Raw genomic sequence first — 16,877 nt, forward strand, 5'->3', positions numbered from 1 at the left:
AAGGTAGAATTATCCCTATCCAAACCCATTCACATCCTTGTGTAAGCTGTTACTAAAACTACACAGTCAACATGGTCACACAACCACAAGGCGCAGCACCCTAACTTGCCACAAATGAAGTAGGCAGACAACAGTGGTCGGTCTCCTGCTTCTGAAAGGGTTGTTAAAACTTGCTCAAGTGATCCAAGGAAGAGGGCCATGGCCCCCACTATAGAGGAAGGCAAAACCCCCAACAGGGCATACCAATCTGAACGTGGCACAAAATTCCTTCCTGACCCCAAATGTGGTGATCAGTTTGACCCTCAGCAGACAGGCGGGGCCCCCTAGCCAGGAACCTCTGGGTTTTAGTCCCAGCAGAAGAGTTGGCATGCCCCAGTCAAAATCCCCAGCCATGGCTGTAGCCAACACCCATTGCTTCTAAGGAAAGTAAAAAAACAGAAGAACCTTCTGACATATATAGCAACAGGAGAAGTGGGGAAAAAATCTTTCCTAGTTCCATTTGGCAACCAGCAAAGCCCATACCTCGAGGTGTCAGCACGGCTTGTGATCACTGCAACGCTGGGGCGCATGGAGTGTCCCACAGGAATGCAGGGGGGCCCTCCACGTGTTCGGCGGTGAACCCGCAAGCAGGCTGGAAATACTTCCAATCCACTTCTGGGTCTGCTGGGGAGTGCGCAGGGCCCCCCGCCCCGCACCCCACCTGCTTGGCAATCAGCTGCAGGGCGACCCTGGGTGCCCCCCAGACCCAGGAGGCACCAGTTGCCAAGCTAGGGGGACACGGGGGGGGGGGGGGTGGCCAGCACGCTCTCTGGTGGACCCAGAAGTGGACTGGAAGTGCTTCTGGTCCACTTCCGAATCTGCCGCTGAGCGCGCTGGGGAGCCCTCCGTGCTTCTGTGGGACACTCCATGCACTCCAGCATCGTAGAACTCATGAGCCCCTGCTACCTAGAGGTATGTAGAAAAAACAGTTAAAGCTGTCTGTATGTCCAAATCTCTGAATTTTTCTGAAACTCTCTGAATCGATTCAGAGAGATTAAAGGGTCCTCTGATTCAATTAGGAGATTCAACCACCAAAACAGGCCAAATCTCTGCCAAATGAGATCAGGGATGGAAGCTTCACACAGCCCTACTGGCTATTTAAAAGTCGGCCTACGGCTTCCTTGGTCTTCTATTTCTGGCCAACACATTTATATATATATATATAGAGAGAGAGAGAGAGAGAGAGATAACAACACTCTCTTTTTGTTGTCCTTCACTTCCTTGACCCTTGAAGATCAAGTGTTTTTCTTCACCTATGCCCCCCTGCTTTTGTCCCTGCAAGTTCTTGCTATTTCCTAGTACACTTTCTTGGTGATCAGCCCATTTTTCCATTGCCTGCACCCTTTTCCTTTTGCATTTGAGGCATCCTAGAAGCTCCCTGAGCAGCCACATTTGGTCTCTTGCCATTCTTCTTTTTGCTTCCATCATGTTGAAACAGATTCTTGTTGGGCTTCCAGTACCGTGCCCTTTAGGAGCTTCCAGATCTCTGGGGCACTTTTATCCACCAATCTGACATCCCATGTTGCCATCCTTCACATAGATTCATAGATGCTAGGGTCAGAAGGGACCTCAACAGATCATTGAGTCCGACCCCCTGCCTAGGTAGGAAAGAGTCAGATGAGCCGATCCAGATGCCTATCCAGCTGTCTCTTAAAGACCCCCAGGGTAGGGGAGAGCACCACCTCCCTTGAAAGCCCATTCCAAATTTTGGCCACCCTTACTATGAAGAAGTTCTTCCTGATGTCTAGCCTAAATCTGTCAGTTTGTAACCATTGTTCCTTGTTACCCCAAGAGGTACCCTGGTGAACAAATCATCTCCGATCCCTTGCTGCATCCCCCTAACGAATTTGTAGGTGGCCACAAGATCACCTCTCAGCCTTCTCTTGCAGAGGCTGAAGAGGTCCAGGTCCCTCAGTCTGTCCTCACAGGGCTTGTCCTGTAAGCCCCTAACCATACAAGTGGCCCTCCTTTGGACCCTCTCGAGTCTATCAACATCCTTCTTGAAGTACGGCGCCCAAAACTGGATGCAGTATTTCAACTGTGGTCTGACCAATGCTGCACAGAGAAGTATCACCTCGTTGGGTCTATCCCTCTCTCCAGGGATCTAGCAGACCCCCTGAGGCTAAAAAGAAAGGCCTACAAAGGATGGAGGATGGGATTCACCTCCAAGGAGGACTATCCTACACTGGTCCGGTCCTGCAGGGAGCAAACCAGGAAAGCCAAGGCTGCAACTGAACTCCAACTAGCTTCGAGTATCAAGGACAATAAAAAGTTCTTTTTCAGATATGTGGAGAGCTGGAGGAAAAGCAAGGACAATGTTGGACTCCTGCTGAACCAGAAGGGACAACTGACAACTGACGCTCAGGAAAAAGCCAACCTATTAAATGGGTACTTTGCATCAGTCTTTCATCAGTCCCATGGGACACCCATGCCCACTCTGGGACAGGGAGGTCCGAGTGAGGGAGATTCCCTGCCCTCCATCAATGCTGACCTCGTGAAGGAACACCTTGAGAGGCTGGATACCTTCAAGTCAGCTGGCCCTGACAATCTACACACCAGGGTACTCAAGGAGCTGGCTAGCATCATAGCTCAGCCCCTGGCATGGATCTTTGAGAGCTCCTGGTGCTCTGGTGTAATGCCCGAAGACTGGAAGAAGGCCAATGTGGTGCCTATCTTCAAGAAAGGGAGGAAAGTGGATCTGGCAAACTACAGGCCCATCAGCCTTACCTCTATCCTGGGGAAGGTCTTAGAAAAGTTTATTAAAGAGGCCATCCTTAATGGACTGGCCAACGCCAACATCCTGAGGGATAGCCAGCACGGGTTTGTTGCGGGTAGGTCTTGCTTGACCAGTCTCATTTCCTTTTACGAGCAGGTGACCTATCACCTGGACAAGGGAGAAGAGATTGATGTCATATATCTTGACTTTAAAAAGCCTTCGATCTGGTATTGCATGATCACCTCTTGGCAAAACTGGCCAATTGTGGCCTTGGGTCCACCATGATCCGCTGGCTGGGAAACTGGCTCCGTGGTTGGACCCAGAGGGTGGTGGTTGACAGAAGTCAATCATCATGGTGCCCTGTGACCAGTGGGGTCCCCCAAGGCTCTGTCCTTGGACCCATATTGTTCAACATCTTCATTAATGATGTGGACATTGGAGTCATAGGCGGACTGGCCAAGTTCTCCAATGACACCAAACTTTCATAAATTCATAGATGCTAGGGTTGGAAGGGACCTCAATAGATCATCAAGTCCGACCCCCTGCATAAGCAGGAAAGAGTGCTGGGTCTAGATGACCCCAGCTAGATACTCGTCTAACCTCCTCTTGAAGACCCCCAGGGTAGGGGAGAGCACCACCTCCCTTGGGAGCCCGTTCCAGACCTTGGCCACTCGAACTGTGAAGAAGTTCTTCCTAATGTCCAGTCTAAATCTGCTCTCTGCTAGCTTGTGGCCATTGTTTCTTGTAACCCCCGGGGGCGCCTTGGTGAATAAATCCTCACCAATTCCCTTCTGTGCCCCCGTGATGAACTTATAGGCAGCCACAAGGTCGCCTCTCAACCTTCTCTTGCGGAGGCTGAAAAGATCCAGTTTCTCTAGTCTCTCCTCGTAGGGCTTGGTCTGCAGGCCCTTGACCATACGAGTTGCCCTTCTCTGGACCCTCTCCAGGTTATCCGCATCCTTCTTGAAGTGTGGTGCCCAGAATTGCACGCAGTACTCCAACTGCGGTCTGACCAACACCCGATAGAGGGGAAGTATCACCTCCCTGGACCTATTCGTCATGCATCTGCTGATGCACGATAAAGTGCCATTGGCTTTTCTGATGGCTTCGTCACACTGCCGGCTCATGTTCATCTTGGAGTCCACTAGGACTCCAAGATCCCTTTCCACCTCTGTGCCACCCAGCAGGTCATTCCCTAGGCTGTAGGTGTGCTGGACATTTTTCCTCCCTAGGTGCAGCACTTTGCATTTCTCCTTGTTGAACTGCATCCTGTTGTTTTCTGCCCACTTGTCCAACCTATCCAGGTCTGCCTGCAGCTGTTCCCTGCCCTCCGGCGTGTCCACTTCTCCCCATAGCTTTGTGTCATCTGCAAACTTGGACAGAGTACATTTGACTCCCTCGTCCAAGTCACTGATGAAGACATTAAAGAGTATCGGTCCAAGGACCGAACCCTGCGGGACCCCACTGCCCACACCCTTCCAGGTCGAGACCGACCCATCTACCACGACTCTTTGGGTGCGACCCTCTAGCCAATTTGCCACCCACCGGACTGTGCAGTCATCCACATCACAGCCTCTTAACTTGTTCACCAGTATGGGGTGGGATACCGTATCGAAGGCCTTCCTGAAGTCTAAGTATACGACATCCACCCCTCCTCCTGTGTCCAGGCGTTTCGTAACCTGGTCATAGAAAGAGACTAGGTTGGTCAGGCACGATCTGCCTGCCACAAACCCATGCTGGTTTCCCCTCAGCATAATTTGCCCTGCCGGGCTCTCACAAATGTGAGCCTTGATAATTTTTTCAAAGACTTTACCAAGGATGGAGGTGAGACTGACTCAAAGACTTTACCAAGGATGGAGGCAAACTTTGGGGCAAAGCATCCACACCTGAAGACAGGAGGGCGATCCAGGCTGACCTGGACAGGCTCAGAAAATGGCTGGACGAGAACCTGATGGTGTTTGACGCTGAAAAATGCAAGGTTCTCCACCCCGGGAGGAAAAACCTGCAGCATCCTTATAGGCTTGGCAGTGCTATGCTGGCTAGCACTATAGAAGAAAGAGACTTGGGGGTCATCATTGACCACAAGATGAACATGAGCCTGCAATGCGATGCTGCAGCTAGTAAAGCGACCAAAACACTGGCTTGCATTCATAGATGCTTCTCAAGCAAATCCCAGGACGTCATTCTCCCATTGTACTCAGCCTTGGTGAGGCCGCAGCTGGAGTACTGAGTCCAGTTTTGTGCCCCACAATTCAAAAAGGATGTGGAGACACTTGAGAGAGTCAAGAGAAGAGCCACATGCATGATCAGAGGTCAGGAAAACAGACCTTACGACGACAGGCTGAGAGCCCTGGGGCTCTTTAGCCTGGAAAAGTGCAGGCTCAGGAGTGATCTGATGGCCACCTATAAGTTTACTGGGGTGACCACCAGTATCTGGGGGAACGTTTGTTCACCAGAGCACCCCCAGGGATGATGAGGTCGAATGGTTATAAACTACTGCAAAACCATTTCAGTCTGGCCATAAGGAAGTATTTCTTCACTGTCTGAGCCCCCAAGGTTTGGAATAGCCTGCCGCCGGAGGTGGTTCAACATTGAACACCTTCAAGAGAAATTTGGATGCTTATCTTGCTGGGATCCTATGACCCCAGCTGACTTCCTGCCCCCTGGGGCAGGGGGCTGGACTCGATGATCTTCCAAGGTCCCTTCCAGCCCTAATGTCTATGAAATTTGTCACACATCTGCTGATACATGATAAAGTGTGGTTAGCTTTGCTGATGATTTTGTCACACTGACGTCACATCTCCCTGACTTGGTTGAAATCCACCTTTTTGAAATCCAGTGGGGTTGTTTGTTCTGCAGATCGCACACTTTTCCCCTCTTGCAATCATGAATTCTTTCATATTGTGATCACTTGCTCTCAAGTTGCACATCTCCTTCATATCTTCCCCTTGTTCTTCCTTGTTGGTCAGGATAAGAACCAAGATAGGTGATCCCCTAAATGTATCCTCAACCTTCTGCAACAGAATACTGTCCCCACACAAGCTAGGAATTTGCCATTTTATGTTTGGATGTATTATTTTTCCAGATGTCTGGAAAATTGAAGTCATTCAGAAAACTTTGGATAATGTTGTCACACTCTTGAAGCCTGCTTAATCCACTTCTTCTACCTGACCTGATGGTCTATAATAAATCCCTATCATTATATCAGTGCTGTATCTTTCACCCTGTAGCTTCACCCAAATATATTCTGACCAGCTGCCTTCCTTCTGAAGCAGGGAACATGAGTATGTATTTTTGACATACAAAATAGTATCAGCACCTTTTCTCTCAGCCCTATCTTTCCAAAAGAGTGTAGCCCTCAGTGTTGACCTTGCAGTCATAAGAGCTGTCCCACCAAGTCTCTGTGATACTAATCAGATCCAGGCTGAGCCTTCCAGCTCATCTTGTTTTTTCCTTGTATTTCTTCCATTTGTATAGACACATTGGACATATTTACATTCTGACCTACTTGTTTCCCTTTTTCATCACTTATTCCTGTCCTGTGCCCCTGTGGACCTTTCCCAGAATTGAGCTGCTTCTTCTGGTTTATTCCCTTTTGGATTGTTTATTCCGTTGCTAGAGGGTTTTTCCCACTATCCCCTGTGGAATCTAGTTAAAAGCCCTCTTTACTAGGTTGGCCAAAGATGCTCTTTACAGTTCAGGTAAGATGGATCCCATCTCTTGATAGCAGCTCTCCTGCCCACAATGCCCACCTACTGTCAAAGAATCCAAAGCCCTCACATCAACACCATCTTCTCAGCCATGCATTTACTTCCGTGATATGATAGTTCCTGCATGGGCCCTTACACTCCACTAAGCAGGCAAGAGTTAAAGTTCTCTCCCAAAAGAGCCAGTTCTTTCGATAAAACAACAGTGTGTGAAGACCATACCAAAATGGGAGAAACAACAAGTGCAGAGAAATTAGTGTTACTGCTACCTGATAACACCTGTTTCTTTTGGACCACAGGAGTCTGGGCAATTCTTGCACAGGAATTTTGCTTAATGCATCAGATAAGAAATTAATATAATTTAAACCTGTATCTGGATCGCTTGTGCAATGCTCTTCTAGGACAGGAAAACAGACCAAAGGTTCAAAGGTCATCACCCAGTGACTGTTTCATCAAGCCCATAACTTTTCATTGAAGCTGATCTTTTACTAACACAGTAAGCAATAAAGCAAAGATGAAGCTGAACACATGAAACTTGCACAATAAAGCAAAGATGAAATTGAAGAAATATGGTGCTTTCTTTTATGAGCTTGTGTAATGGGAAGGACAGTTCATGAAAACTTTCAGAAGTTAGAGACAGGCTAGCTTTCCACCTGCTTGCATCTAAAACTGAATCAACACACACTGCTTTAGAGCTGGGCATCACCACTGGCTAGTTAGGTGCCTACTAGGACTGTGTGAAGCTTTGGTCCCTGAGTCAATTCAGTGGAGATTCGGATTGATTCAATGGCTGAATCTCCAAGTCCAAATCTAATCAGAGGGCTCTTTTATCTCTCTGAATCAAATCAGAACCCTCCGAATCGATTTGGAGAGATCCAGAAAGATTCAGAGTTTCTGCCCATAGGAGATTGGTTGGAGGGAAGTCTCTGCCTCACTCGGAGCAAGGGCACCAGCTAGAATCTAGGATCCCCTCTCTTGCAGGCCTGCAAGCACCTAACTGAGCCACATACTGGTTTGTTCCCTTCCTTCCTACTGGCTGGTTTCCTTCCTCCTGGCTCCACATATCTCCCAAATACCGCCCTCGTGTGACTGCCCAAGGATGCTGGAGAAGGACCTGGATAACAACTGACTAATGGTGTGGTAGCTGGGGTGCTATGTTGAGAAGTTAGCCTGAACCTTGGTCTCTCTTTCTTTGGGTGAAGAGGATCCCAAACATCCAATTTCCCAGATAACTGTCCTGGTTTTTTAGGTATTTGGGAGAAAGGATGGGAGAATGCTCTCTTCTTCACACTTTCTGCTGGTAGTGCATATGCCCCATTTGGGTGCCTACACAGTTATTCACACACACAGGACTTATACATCTAACAACAAAATGCCAACCTGTCCATAAGTAGCATATATTGGCACTTAGACATCCATGTATATTACCAAATTTGGGCACTTTAAGATGACTAAGAAATAGTAGACTATCACTGCTAATGTGTAGCCTGACTTGGAGTTCCAGAGGGGGCAGGAGCTCAGTCTCTTCTGTACTGAGTATTTTTTAATAAATACCTTGATGCTCCAGGACAAAAAGAAATGCAGAACAAAAAAAAAATGGAAGCCCCATGGATGCTGATTATATAAAAGCAGTGGAGGAGATGCAGTGTCACAGGAAGGGAATGGAGGTTGCTTCTGGAGGCCTCACATGAAAACCTGGGAAAGACCAGGAGGTGGCTTGGAGCCAAGGGTAGGCAATCTATGCCGGTGAAGTATATGGAATGGAATAATGCATAGACATGAGCATGGGAGAAGACAACCAAAATAGCACTAACAGGGGCACTGTAGGTGGAGCAGAGGAGACAAGGTGATAAGAACAGGAGCATCACACAGTATCCAGTTGCACAGGCTTTATCATTGATATTGTCCATGCATATAACTGCTATTGCAACACTGAGTAATATCACAAGGCCACTGGAATCCTAACACTCTGGGCACGTGGGAGGTTTCACAAGTGCATTTCCATGGCACTTACCTTGGCAAGCCCCAGTGCGTATGTTGGGGATGAAGCCCCGCCGGCAGGGGTGAGGCTGGGCAGGGCACATTTCACATGGATGACCCCAGGCCCTTCCGATGGTGGCGCAGCACATAGTTTTGGTGCAGACAATGCCACTGAGCTGGCCCTGGCACATCTGGTTATTCACTTGGCTGAAGCAGGGACCAGTGCGATAGTCTGAGGATAAATCAAAGCAGCAAAAGGTTAGAACAATGATTTTCAAGCTTTTTTCACTTGCAGACCCCTAAAAAATTTCAAATGGAGGTGTGGACCCCTTAGTCATAGTCTGTGGACCCCCAGGGGTCCATGGACCACATGTTGAAATCCACTGGGTTAGATCAAGGCACAAAGCTAGACTCCTCTGGCTAATATGCAGGAATCCTGTATTCCAAACCTTTTGAGAGAGGCCATTGTGGGTCCCCAGCACAGGTGTGCTAGGAACTACAAGTTTTATTCTGGTAGAAAAACCCCTGCTATTTTAGGAAGGAGGAAAATTCAGGATAGAACAGGAGGTGAAGGCTGATGACTCTGGTAATGTGGCTTTGTTTCCATTATGTGCTGTTGCCTAGAGGGGCTCCAAGCCAGCTCCTCTCATCCTCCCTGTTCAGACCATGGGCTTCCTTCATCCCAAGAACTCTGCCAGCTCCTGTCAACACTAGCCTTGGCAAAGGACCGCACACGACAGAAAAATCTATTGAAGGGAACACTGTGATAGTGCAAGTTCACTTCTGCTGGAGGAGCTCCAGGGACCGAGCTAGCCCAAAAGGTAGGTGCCAGGATATTACTAATGATGAATGGATCAGAAATCCATTTATTCCTTCATTGTTGGGAAGCCCATTGAATATAAACCTTATGAGGGCATGACTACAGGGACAGAGTACTGGGAGAATCTTTCTTTTGCAAGTCCAGGAAACCCAAAGCTTCTATGGCACTTCCCTCTCCAGTGCAGAGTAATGAATCAGTGACTATATAACAGGTCTCTAGGAATCACATAAAGAAAATCATTTCCTACATTAAGAAATAAAGGGGAGGGATCAAGGCTGCTTTGCTGCATGTTTGCATTGGGGTGGAAGGTGTGCTAGTCATGCAAGCAGCCAATAAAATACCTAGAAACCAACGCTGAAAATGGTACATGTGAGATGATGCAAAATGGTTCTGGGCATTGCAGACACCAGAAGCAAACTTGTACAATTTTGTATCCCCATGCACAGCTAGAGATTGGGAATAGTGGCCATGTCTAAATGAGCAGCAGTCATTTAGTACTTGCATAAGCTAGTACTAAACGACTGTGCAGTAACCGGTATTACTGAGGAGCACCATCGCTGCATGGTTTTTGCCTGATGTTACTGTGCTTGTTACTACTGCACAGTATTGTTACTGCACAGTTTGTGCCCAGCAACACTACTGCACGGTAACAATGAGCTATGGTACAGTAAGCCCAGCTTCTGTCATGTGCCCCATGCCAGAGCCAGAGCTGTCACCACTGCTGCATGTTCCATACTGTGGCCTTGGCCCTAGCGTAGGGCATGTGGTGGTGGAGGGGGCTGGCTGCCAATGAGTTAGGGCCACTTTGGTGGCGATGGGTTAAACCTATCAGAGGGTAGCTGGAGCTCTATCAACCGTCTCTTGCCCTCCTGTCACTGATCACTATATCCATTGGGGCACAAAGGCCCCAGATTCTGCGGCAGGCCACTCCCCCTGGCCTTGCCTCCCCAGTGTCTGGTTGCCTGCTCATAGCCCAGGGGCCAAAGACAGAAGCTCCAGAGGTTGGATCTGGCCTGTGGTTCAAGCTGCCTTTCTCCACCTCCCTCTGCCCCCACACTCGTGTACAGGAGGGCTACCCCCATTTCAGGCCTGGAATGACTGCATGGTGGTTTTACAATCCAAATTCTTATGCTCTTAACTTCTCCCACCCTCCTGTTTCTAGTTCCCGAATGTTATGCTTTATATTATGTCACTACCTTTGGGCACAACAGGCAGAAGAGAAGAACACAAGCCTGGGAAAGTTGCGTGACGCCACTTCTGTCTCCAGAAAAAAAGATGGCAATGTCACTGCCTGGTGCCTGTTTGATACTCTCAATATCCTTTTAGACTCCAAAAAAAGCCTATGGGAATTCACCATTAGCCTCTATCTGCCTCGCTGTAGACAAGTCCTTGTATTATGTGAATACATGAGCAACTAAGCTTGCATTTTAAATAATCCCTTCAAAATTTAAAAATTAATATTTCCATTTCATATATGAATATGCCAGTATTTATCAAGGAATTTTTTTTTCCATTTTTTTGCTCTGCTTTCAGCCTTCCCTCCTTCCTCCTGCTCCTCCTGCTGATTCTACGTGCCCTGGTCTGCAGTGCAGTGTGAAAGATTTAAAAATGCTAAAAACTTACAAATGGTCAAGCTATTCCAAACTACTACTTACTGAAATATGCTTCATTAGCCCATTTCAAGGATCATGTATGTTATGTTCCTTTTTCTTTGTCTTTTCGTGTAGCCCAGGTAATTATCCCAAGTAATTATGCTTTCCCCATGGCTGGTGGCTGCCTCCCAGCAGCACCCTTGGTTGGTGCTGGCCTGCATGCCTCCTAGGCCTGTGCGAAGCAGCTAGTATTCACTTTGGATTCGGATTCGGTCGATTCAGGGGACAGTGATTCATAGTTTCATAGTTGGTAGGGTCGGAAGGGACCTGAGCAGATCAAGTCTGACCCCCTACCATGGAAAGAATGCTGGAGTCAAACAACCCCTTCTAGGTGATTATCTACCTCCTTTTGAAGACCCCCAGGGTAGGAACCAGCACCACTTCCCTTGGAAGTTCGTTCCAGATCCTAGCCGCCCTGACAGTGAAGTAGCGCCTCCTGATATCTAGCCTGAATCTATTCTAAGTCAGCTTATGGCTGTTATTCCTAGTTACTCCCGGGAGTGCTTGGGGGAACAGGGACTCTCCCATAGCCTGCTGGTCCCCCTTGGCCAGTTTATAGATGGCCACCAGATCCCCTCTCAGCCTTCTCCTGTGGAGGCTGAACAGGTTCAGGTCCCATAGCCTCTCCTCGTAGGGCCTGCCCTGCTGTCCCTGGATCATGCAAGTAGCCCTCCTTTGGACCTTCTTGATGTGGTCCACGTCCCTCCTGAAGTGCGGCGCCCAGAACTGGACACAGCACTCCAACTGTGGCCTGACCAGTGTCGCATAGAGGGGGAGGATCACCTCTTTGGGCCTGCTCATGATGCATCTGTGGATGAATGACAAGGTGCGGTTAGCCTTCCTGACTGCGTCCCCACACTGTCGGCCCATGTTCATTTTGGAATCAATAATGACTCCAAGATCCTTTTCTGCCTCTGTGCTGACGAGAAGGGAGTTCCCCAGCCTGTAGGTGCGCTGCTGGTTCTTCTTCCCTAGGCTGCACTTGTCAGTATTGAAAACCATCCTGTTCTCATCTGCCTACCCCTGTAACCTGTCCAGATCTAGTTGCAGCCTGTCCCTCTCCTCCAGCGTGCCCACTTCTGCCCACATCTTAGTGTCATCCGTGAATTTGAACAAGGTGCTTCTCACCCCCTCGTCCAAGTTGCCGATGAAGATGTTGAACAGTGCGGGCCCAAGGACCGAGCCCTGGGGACCCCACTACCCACAGCCCTTCAGGTTGAAAAAGACCCGTCTACCACCACTCTCTGGGTATGGGCCTCCAGCCAGTTTGTGACCCATCTGACTGTCTAGGCATCGACACCACATTCGATTCGGTGATTCAAATCACTGTCCTGATTCAATTTATCTGAATCTCTGAATCAGCCAGGCCAGGCCCATCCTTCGCTCACTTTCCCAGCCCGGCAATGGCTGCCCTGCCTGCCCCAGCTTCTGGCTCTTTGGAAAAAAAAGCCCCAGCTCACCAGGTGCTGCTGGGCAGTGGGTGGTCCCCTCTGCCCCGCACTGCATGGGGGGCTCTGCACCTCCCATGGGTGCCCCACCCGGGCCAGCTCCAGCCCTTTAGGAACAAAAAAACCTGAAACCCCCCACAGACTCACTGTTCCTGCCAGTGGGGGTGATCCCCACTGCTCTGCACCATGTGGGGGGCTCTGCATGAGCCCCTGAAGCCCTGAGGCCAGGAAGGAACTGGTGAGTCCCGGGCTTTTCTTGGTTTTTCTTTTTTTCTTGAAGGGCCAGAGCTGGCCCAGGCGGGGCACCCATGGGGGGAGTTAGGAGAGGGTCAGGGGGCTTGTGGCAGAGCCTCCAATGCAGCATGGGGCAGTGGGGGGCAGCAGGGATCATCCCTTGCCTGGCAGCACCCGGTGAGCACTGGGACTTTTCTTTAAAATGCTGGGGGCTGGGGCGGGCAGGGCAGCCTGCTGGGGCATGCTGGGGGAGCAAGGGGGTTTGGGGGGGCTGGGGGAGTGGGGGCAGTTGGGGGGGCTAGCAGGGGTCCCTCCATGGTCCCCTCCTCCACCCCTAGTACTTACCAGCTTGGAGTCAGCTGCACCTCCATGTTGCAGCCACTGGGGACTGCCCAAATCATCAAAGCTCTCCAAATCTTTTCCAAAGATTTGGACCTTTAAATTGGTCCCCTGATTCGATTTGGATTCAGAGGTTCAGCCACCAAATCAGGCTGAATCTCCTCTAAATCGAATCACCACCCAAACCTTTGCACAGTCCTAATGCCTTACTCTTGCTATAATGCAGCATGTTTAAGAGCTCCCATTCTAGCCTGTTCCCCCAGATGCTTTCCCCATGGCTGGGGGCTCCCTCTCAGCACTCCTGGTTGGTGCTGGCCCATGTGTCCGCTCCTCTCACTGCTGCAACAGTGCAGTTTTTCTAACAACTTGAAACACAACTTGCACAGTCCCTCCAAGCCTCCTAACTACTTGACTACCAGGTATTTATTTATTCTAACCCATACACTTACACACACACACACATACATACATGCTATTATCATTGTTTTAAAAAGGTCCTCTGCCCAGATTGTCACTCTAGGCCCATGCCTGACTTGGCTCTATTCCACCAGGAAGGTCAACTTGTGGGCTACATGTGCTACCTCCCTTCCTCCCTCTTGCCTATGCTTCGCCACTTGTAGACCTACAGCATCCCAGCTTGTTCACACTCTCTCTCTCTCTCTCTCTTTTTACAATAGCAACAGTGCTGAACTGAAATATCTAGCCTGTTCCCCCAGGTGCTTTCCCCATGGCAGCGGGCTCCCTCTTACCACTCCTGGTTGGTGTTGGCCTGTGTGCCCTCTCCTCTAACTACTGCTACAATGCAGTTTTTCCAACAACTCCCTCCCTCCTGCCTTTGCTTCACTACTTAGATCAGGGGTAGGCAAGGCTTTTTTTGGCCAGAGTGCCAAAAACCCCCACAATGACTACCTTGGAAGGTGCCGGAGTGCCAGCATGTCAAAAAAACAAAATGAGGGCCGGGGAGGGGGGGGTTGAAAGTAAACTTTGTGATATAATGTTATTTGTTTCACAAAAATAAAGTTTTTCAACCAGTTTTTCACTACCAAGGGCATCCCAGCTTCCCCACTCCATGGTAGGCTTTCCAGTACAACCAAGCACCCATACACCTACCCACACACACACAGCCAGTCCCGTTGATGTAGGAGTTCAAGCTGGGCAGCTTCTTTTGACTCAACTTCTCCTGATCATAGTGTATTAGCATTCTTGGGAGCAGTTAGCAAGCTCTCTCCCTGTATCTTACCTCCTGGTCAGGGCTCTGGAGCAAAAAACCCTCCTCTGTGGATTTTTGTGATATAATATAATATAACAACTTTGTGATATATAGTAGGGGTGTGCGAAGCAGCCCCTATTTGATTTGGATTTGGCCCGAATCAGGGATAGTGATTCGATTAATTGATTTGGATCACTGTCCCTAATTCGGTTTGGCCGAATCCGAATCTGAAGCTTCAATGCTGATTCAGAGATTCAGCGATTTGGACATAGACATAGCTTTAAAAGTTTTTTCTACATACCTTGAAGTAGCAGGTGCAGCTTGTGATCGTTGCAATGGTGGGGTGCATGCAGCATCCCACAGGAGTGCGGGGGGGGCCTCCATGTGCTTGGCAGCAAACTTGGAAGTGGAATGGAAGCACTTCCGGTCCACTTTCAGGTCTGCCGGGGAGTGTGCTGGGGGGCCCCCTTGCATCCCTCTGGCTCAGAGATCAGCCATAGAGGGACCCTGGGTCCCCTCCCAGACCCAGGAGGCACCAATCACTGAGCCAGGGAAGGCCCTGGGCGCCCCCCAGCGTGCTCCCCAGCGAACCCAGAAGTAGACCAGAAGTGCTTCTGGTCCACTTCCGGGTCTGCTGCCAAACACGCTGGGGACCCCCAGTGTTTCTGTGGGACACTCCATGCTCCCCAGCATCACAATACTCATGAGCCCCTGCTAACTAGAGGTATGTAGAAAAAACATTTAAAGTTGTGTCTGTGTCCAAATTGCCGAATCTTTCCGAATCTCTCCAAACTGATTCGGAGGATTCCGATTTGATTTGGAGAGATTAAAGGGTCCTCTGATTTGGTTCTGATTTGATTCGGAGATTCAACCACTGAATCGGGTTGAATCTCCACTGAATTGCATCAGGGACTGAAGCTTCTCACAGCCCTAATATATATATAACAGCGTTGTAATATAATATTATTTTCTTCACAAATAAAAACTTTTTACAGCCAGCTTTAGCACTTGAATACCAACTGCTGCTTCCTCCATGGCTGGAGGGCTCTCTTAGCACCCCTGGTTGGTGCTAACCTACATGCCTGCCCCTCCCTGGACAGGCCCTTCCCCCCTGCTAGCCTCTTCCCCCTGCTGCTTCTCCCATGTATGTAAAAAACATAACTGTCAATGCTTGGACTTATAAAAATGTAATGCAAAAATGTAAATGTAAAAATGTAACTCATGGTTTATCTAAAGCCTCAATTGAAACAGTACTACATCAATTTGTATGTAAAACAGGAAGAATTCTGTGTCTTCTCTCATTTGTATCGTGTCAAACTGTAAGGAATTTTTGCAGTGGTTGTTATCGAGGATCATCAATATTCCTTAGTTACCGGGGATCCCCTTGCCCAGGACAGCTGCTCCCAAAGTGGTGTTGGGGGGGGCTGCAATCAGGCTACTCCAAGTCCCCGCCCGGCAATCAACACAAATGGCTAGCATGACCTAACGCCCCCACTGAGGTGAAGAAAAAAAAACTGCCCAGGCGCAGTTCATTTCCCCGCCTCCCCCACCAATTGCCACATGCACAGTGGCCAGAATCGAGAGGCTGCATTGCAGTGGAAGGGGGTGGTGGTTACCAGGTTATTTTTTAATCAATTAGTCTATTTGCATGTGAATCCTATTGCAGTTTGCAGTCATGTCCCCAAACCAGTTGTAGATCTGCTTGTCTTCTCACGTTGCCTACCACCACAAGCCCGTCACCCCTGCCACCCACCCAACGCGCCCCCTCCCCTCCATCCTGCATCCCACACAGACAGCTCCCTGAGACCCTGTTATGAACCCATTATACAAGACAACTTTTTATAAGATTGTCGGAGCATGATGACGGAGGAAGAGGAAAATCTTTCTTTCTTTCTTTGTATCAGTTACATTATCTGATTAAAGTCTGTATTTGTTAATATTTAAGTTAACTTAGGTTTTTAAATTTTTTTGAATACAATATGGCCTTCTGTGTACTTGCTGGAACTGAGGAAAATGCAAAGAGGGGTGGAAGAGGAGCAGGAAAATAGGGGAACATGGGGGTGCCCCTCCCCCCAAACTCCAGGCAGGAGCAGGAGAAAAAAGTTTAGGGTCTGGGTAGAAAGAGGCTGAGGCTGGCTTGGCCAGCCGGCTTGCTTTGATAGGCAGCAGACAGCACATCCTGGGTGGGTGGGGGATAGCGGGACTATTGCGGGGAACATGGAGGTGGGTGTGTTGGAGGTGTTTTAATTTACCACAAAGAAAAAAACCTAAAATGATAAAATCAGCTGATAACATGGATACACAGATGCAATTTAGCTAGCTTCATGGAGATTTTTGTCACGAGGACACAGGAAAAGTGTAACGTGGTAACAGGAGAGGTGTAACGTGGTCAAGTACTCTATGAACTCTACTTGAATTTACAAATTACATACTTTCTAAAGACTTATCTGTCTTTCATCTGCTTTCCTAATTGATTGCTCCGATGCCAGCCAAGGGTGGTGGCAGGGGCCCATTGCAGTGCTGCAGGAAGCTTGGTCCTAAGAGAAGCAAATCTGTTTCCTAGTCCCTGCATACGTAGACACCTGCCTGGGAGGATTTACTCACACGTAGTTTACTTGCAAATAAACTGATCTCAGATCAAATGTATATGTAGATACGCCTATTGTGTACCTAAATAACAGTTATTTAGGTGCATACTTGGCCATCTGTCTGTCTTGTAGTCATACAAGTGT

The 16,877-nt window shown here is 48.8% G+C and overlaps 1 protein-coding gene across 1 annotated transcript in view; it reads right to left on the minus strand.

The window, feature by feature from the left end:
- Positions 1-16,877, minus strand: part of FBN3 (fibrillin 3) — a 260,268-nt gene that overhangs the window by 149,358 nt on the left and 94,033 nt on the right. Inside the window, exon 7 of the mRNA XM_014599850.3 lies at positions 8,477-8,674. Within this exon, the coding sequence (XP_014455336.1) occupies positions 8,477-8,674 (198 nt within the window). The remainder of the gene's footprint in view (positions 1-8,476; positions 8,675-16,877) is intronic.

This window comes from Alligator mississippiensis, chromosome 16 (genome assembly GCF_030867095.1).
Source record: "Alligator mississippiensis isolate rAllMis1 chromosome 16, rAllMis1, whole genome shotgun sequence".
Lineage (NCBI taxonomy): Eukaryota > Metazoa > Chordata > Crocodylia > Alligatoridae > Alligator > Alligator mississippiensis.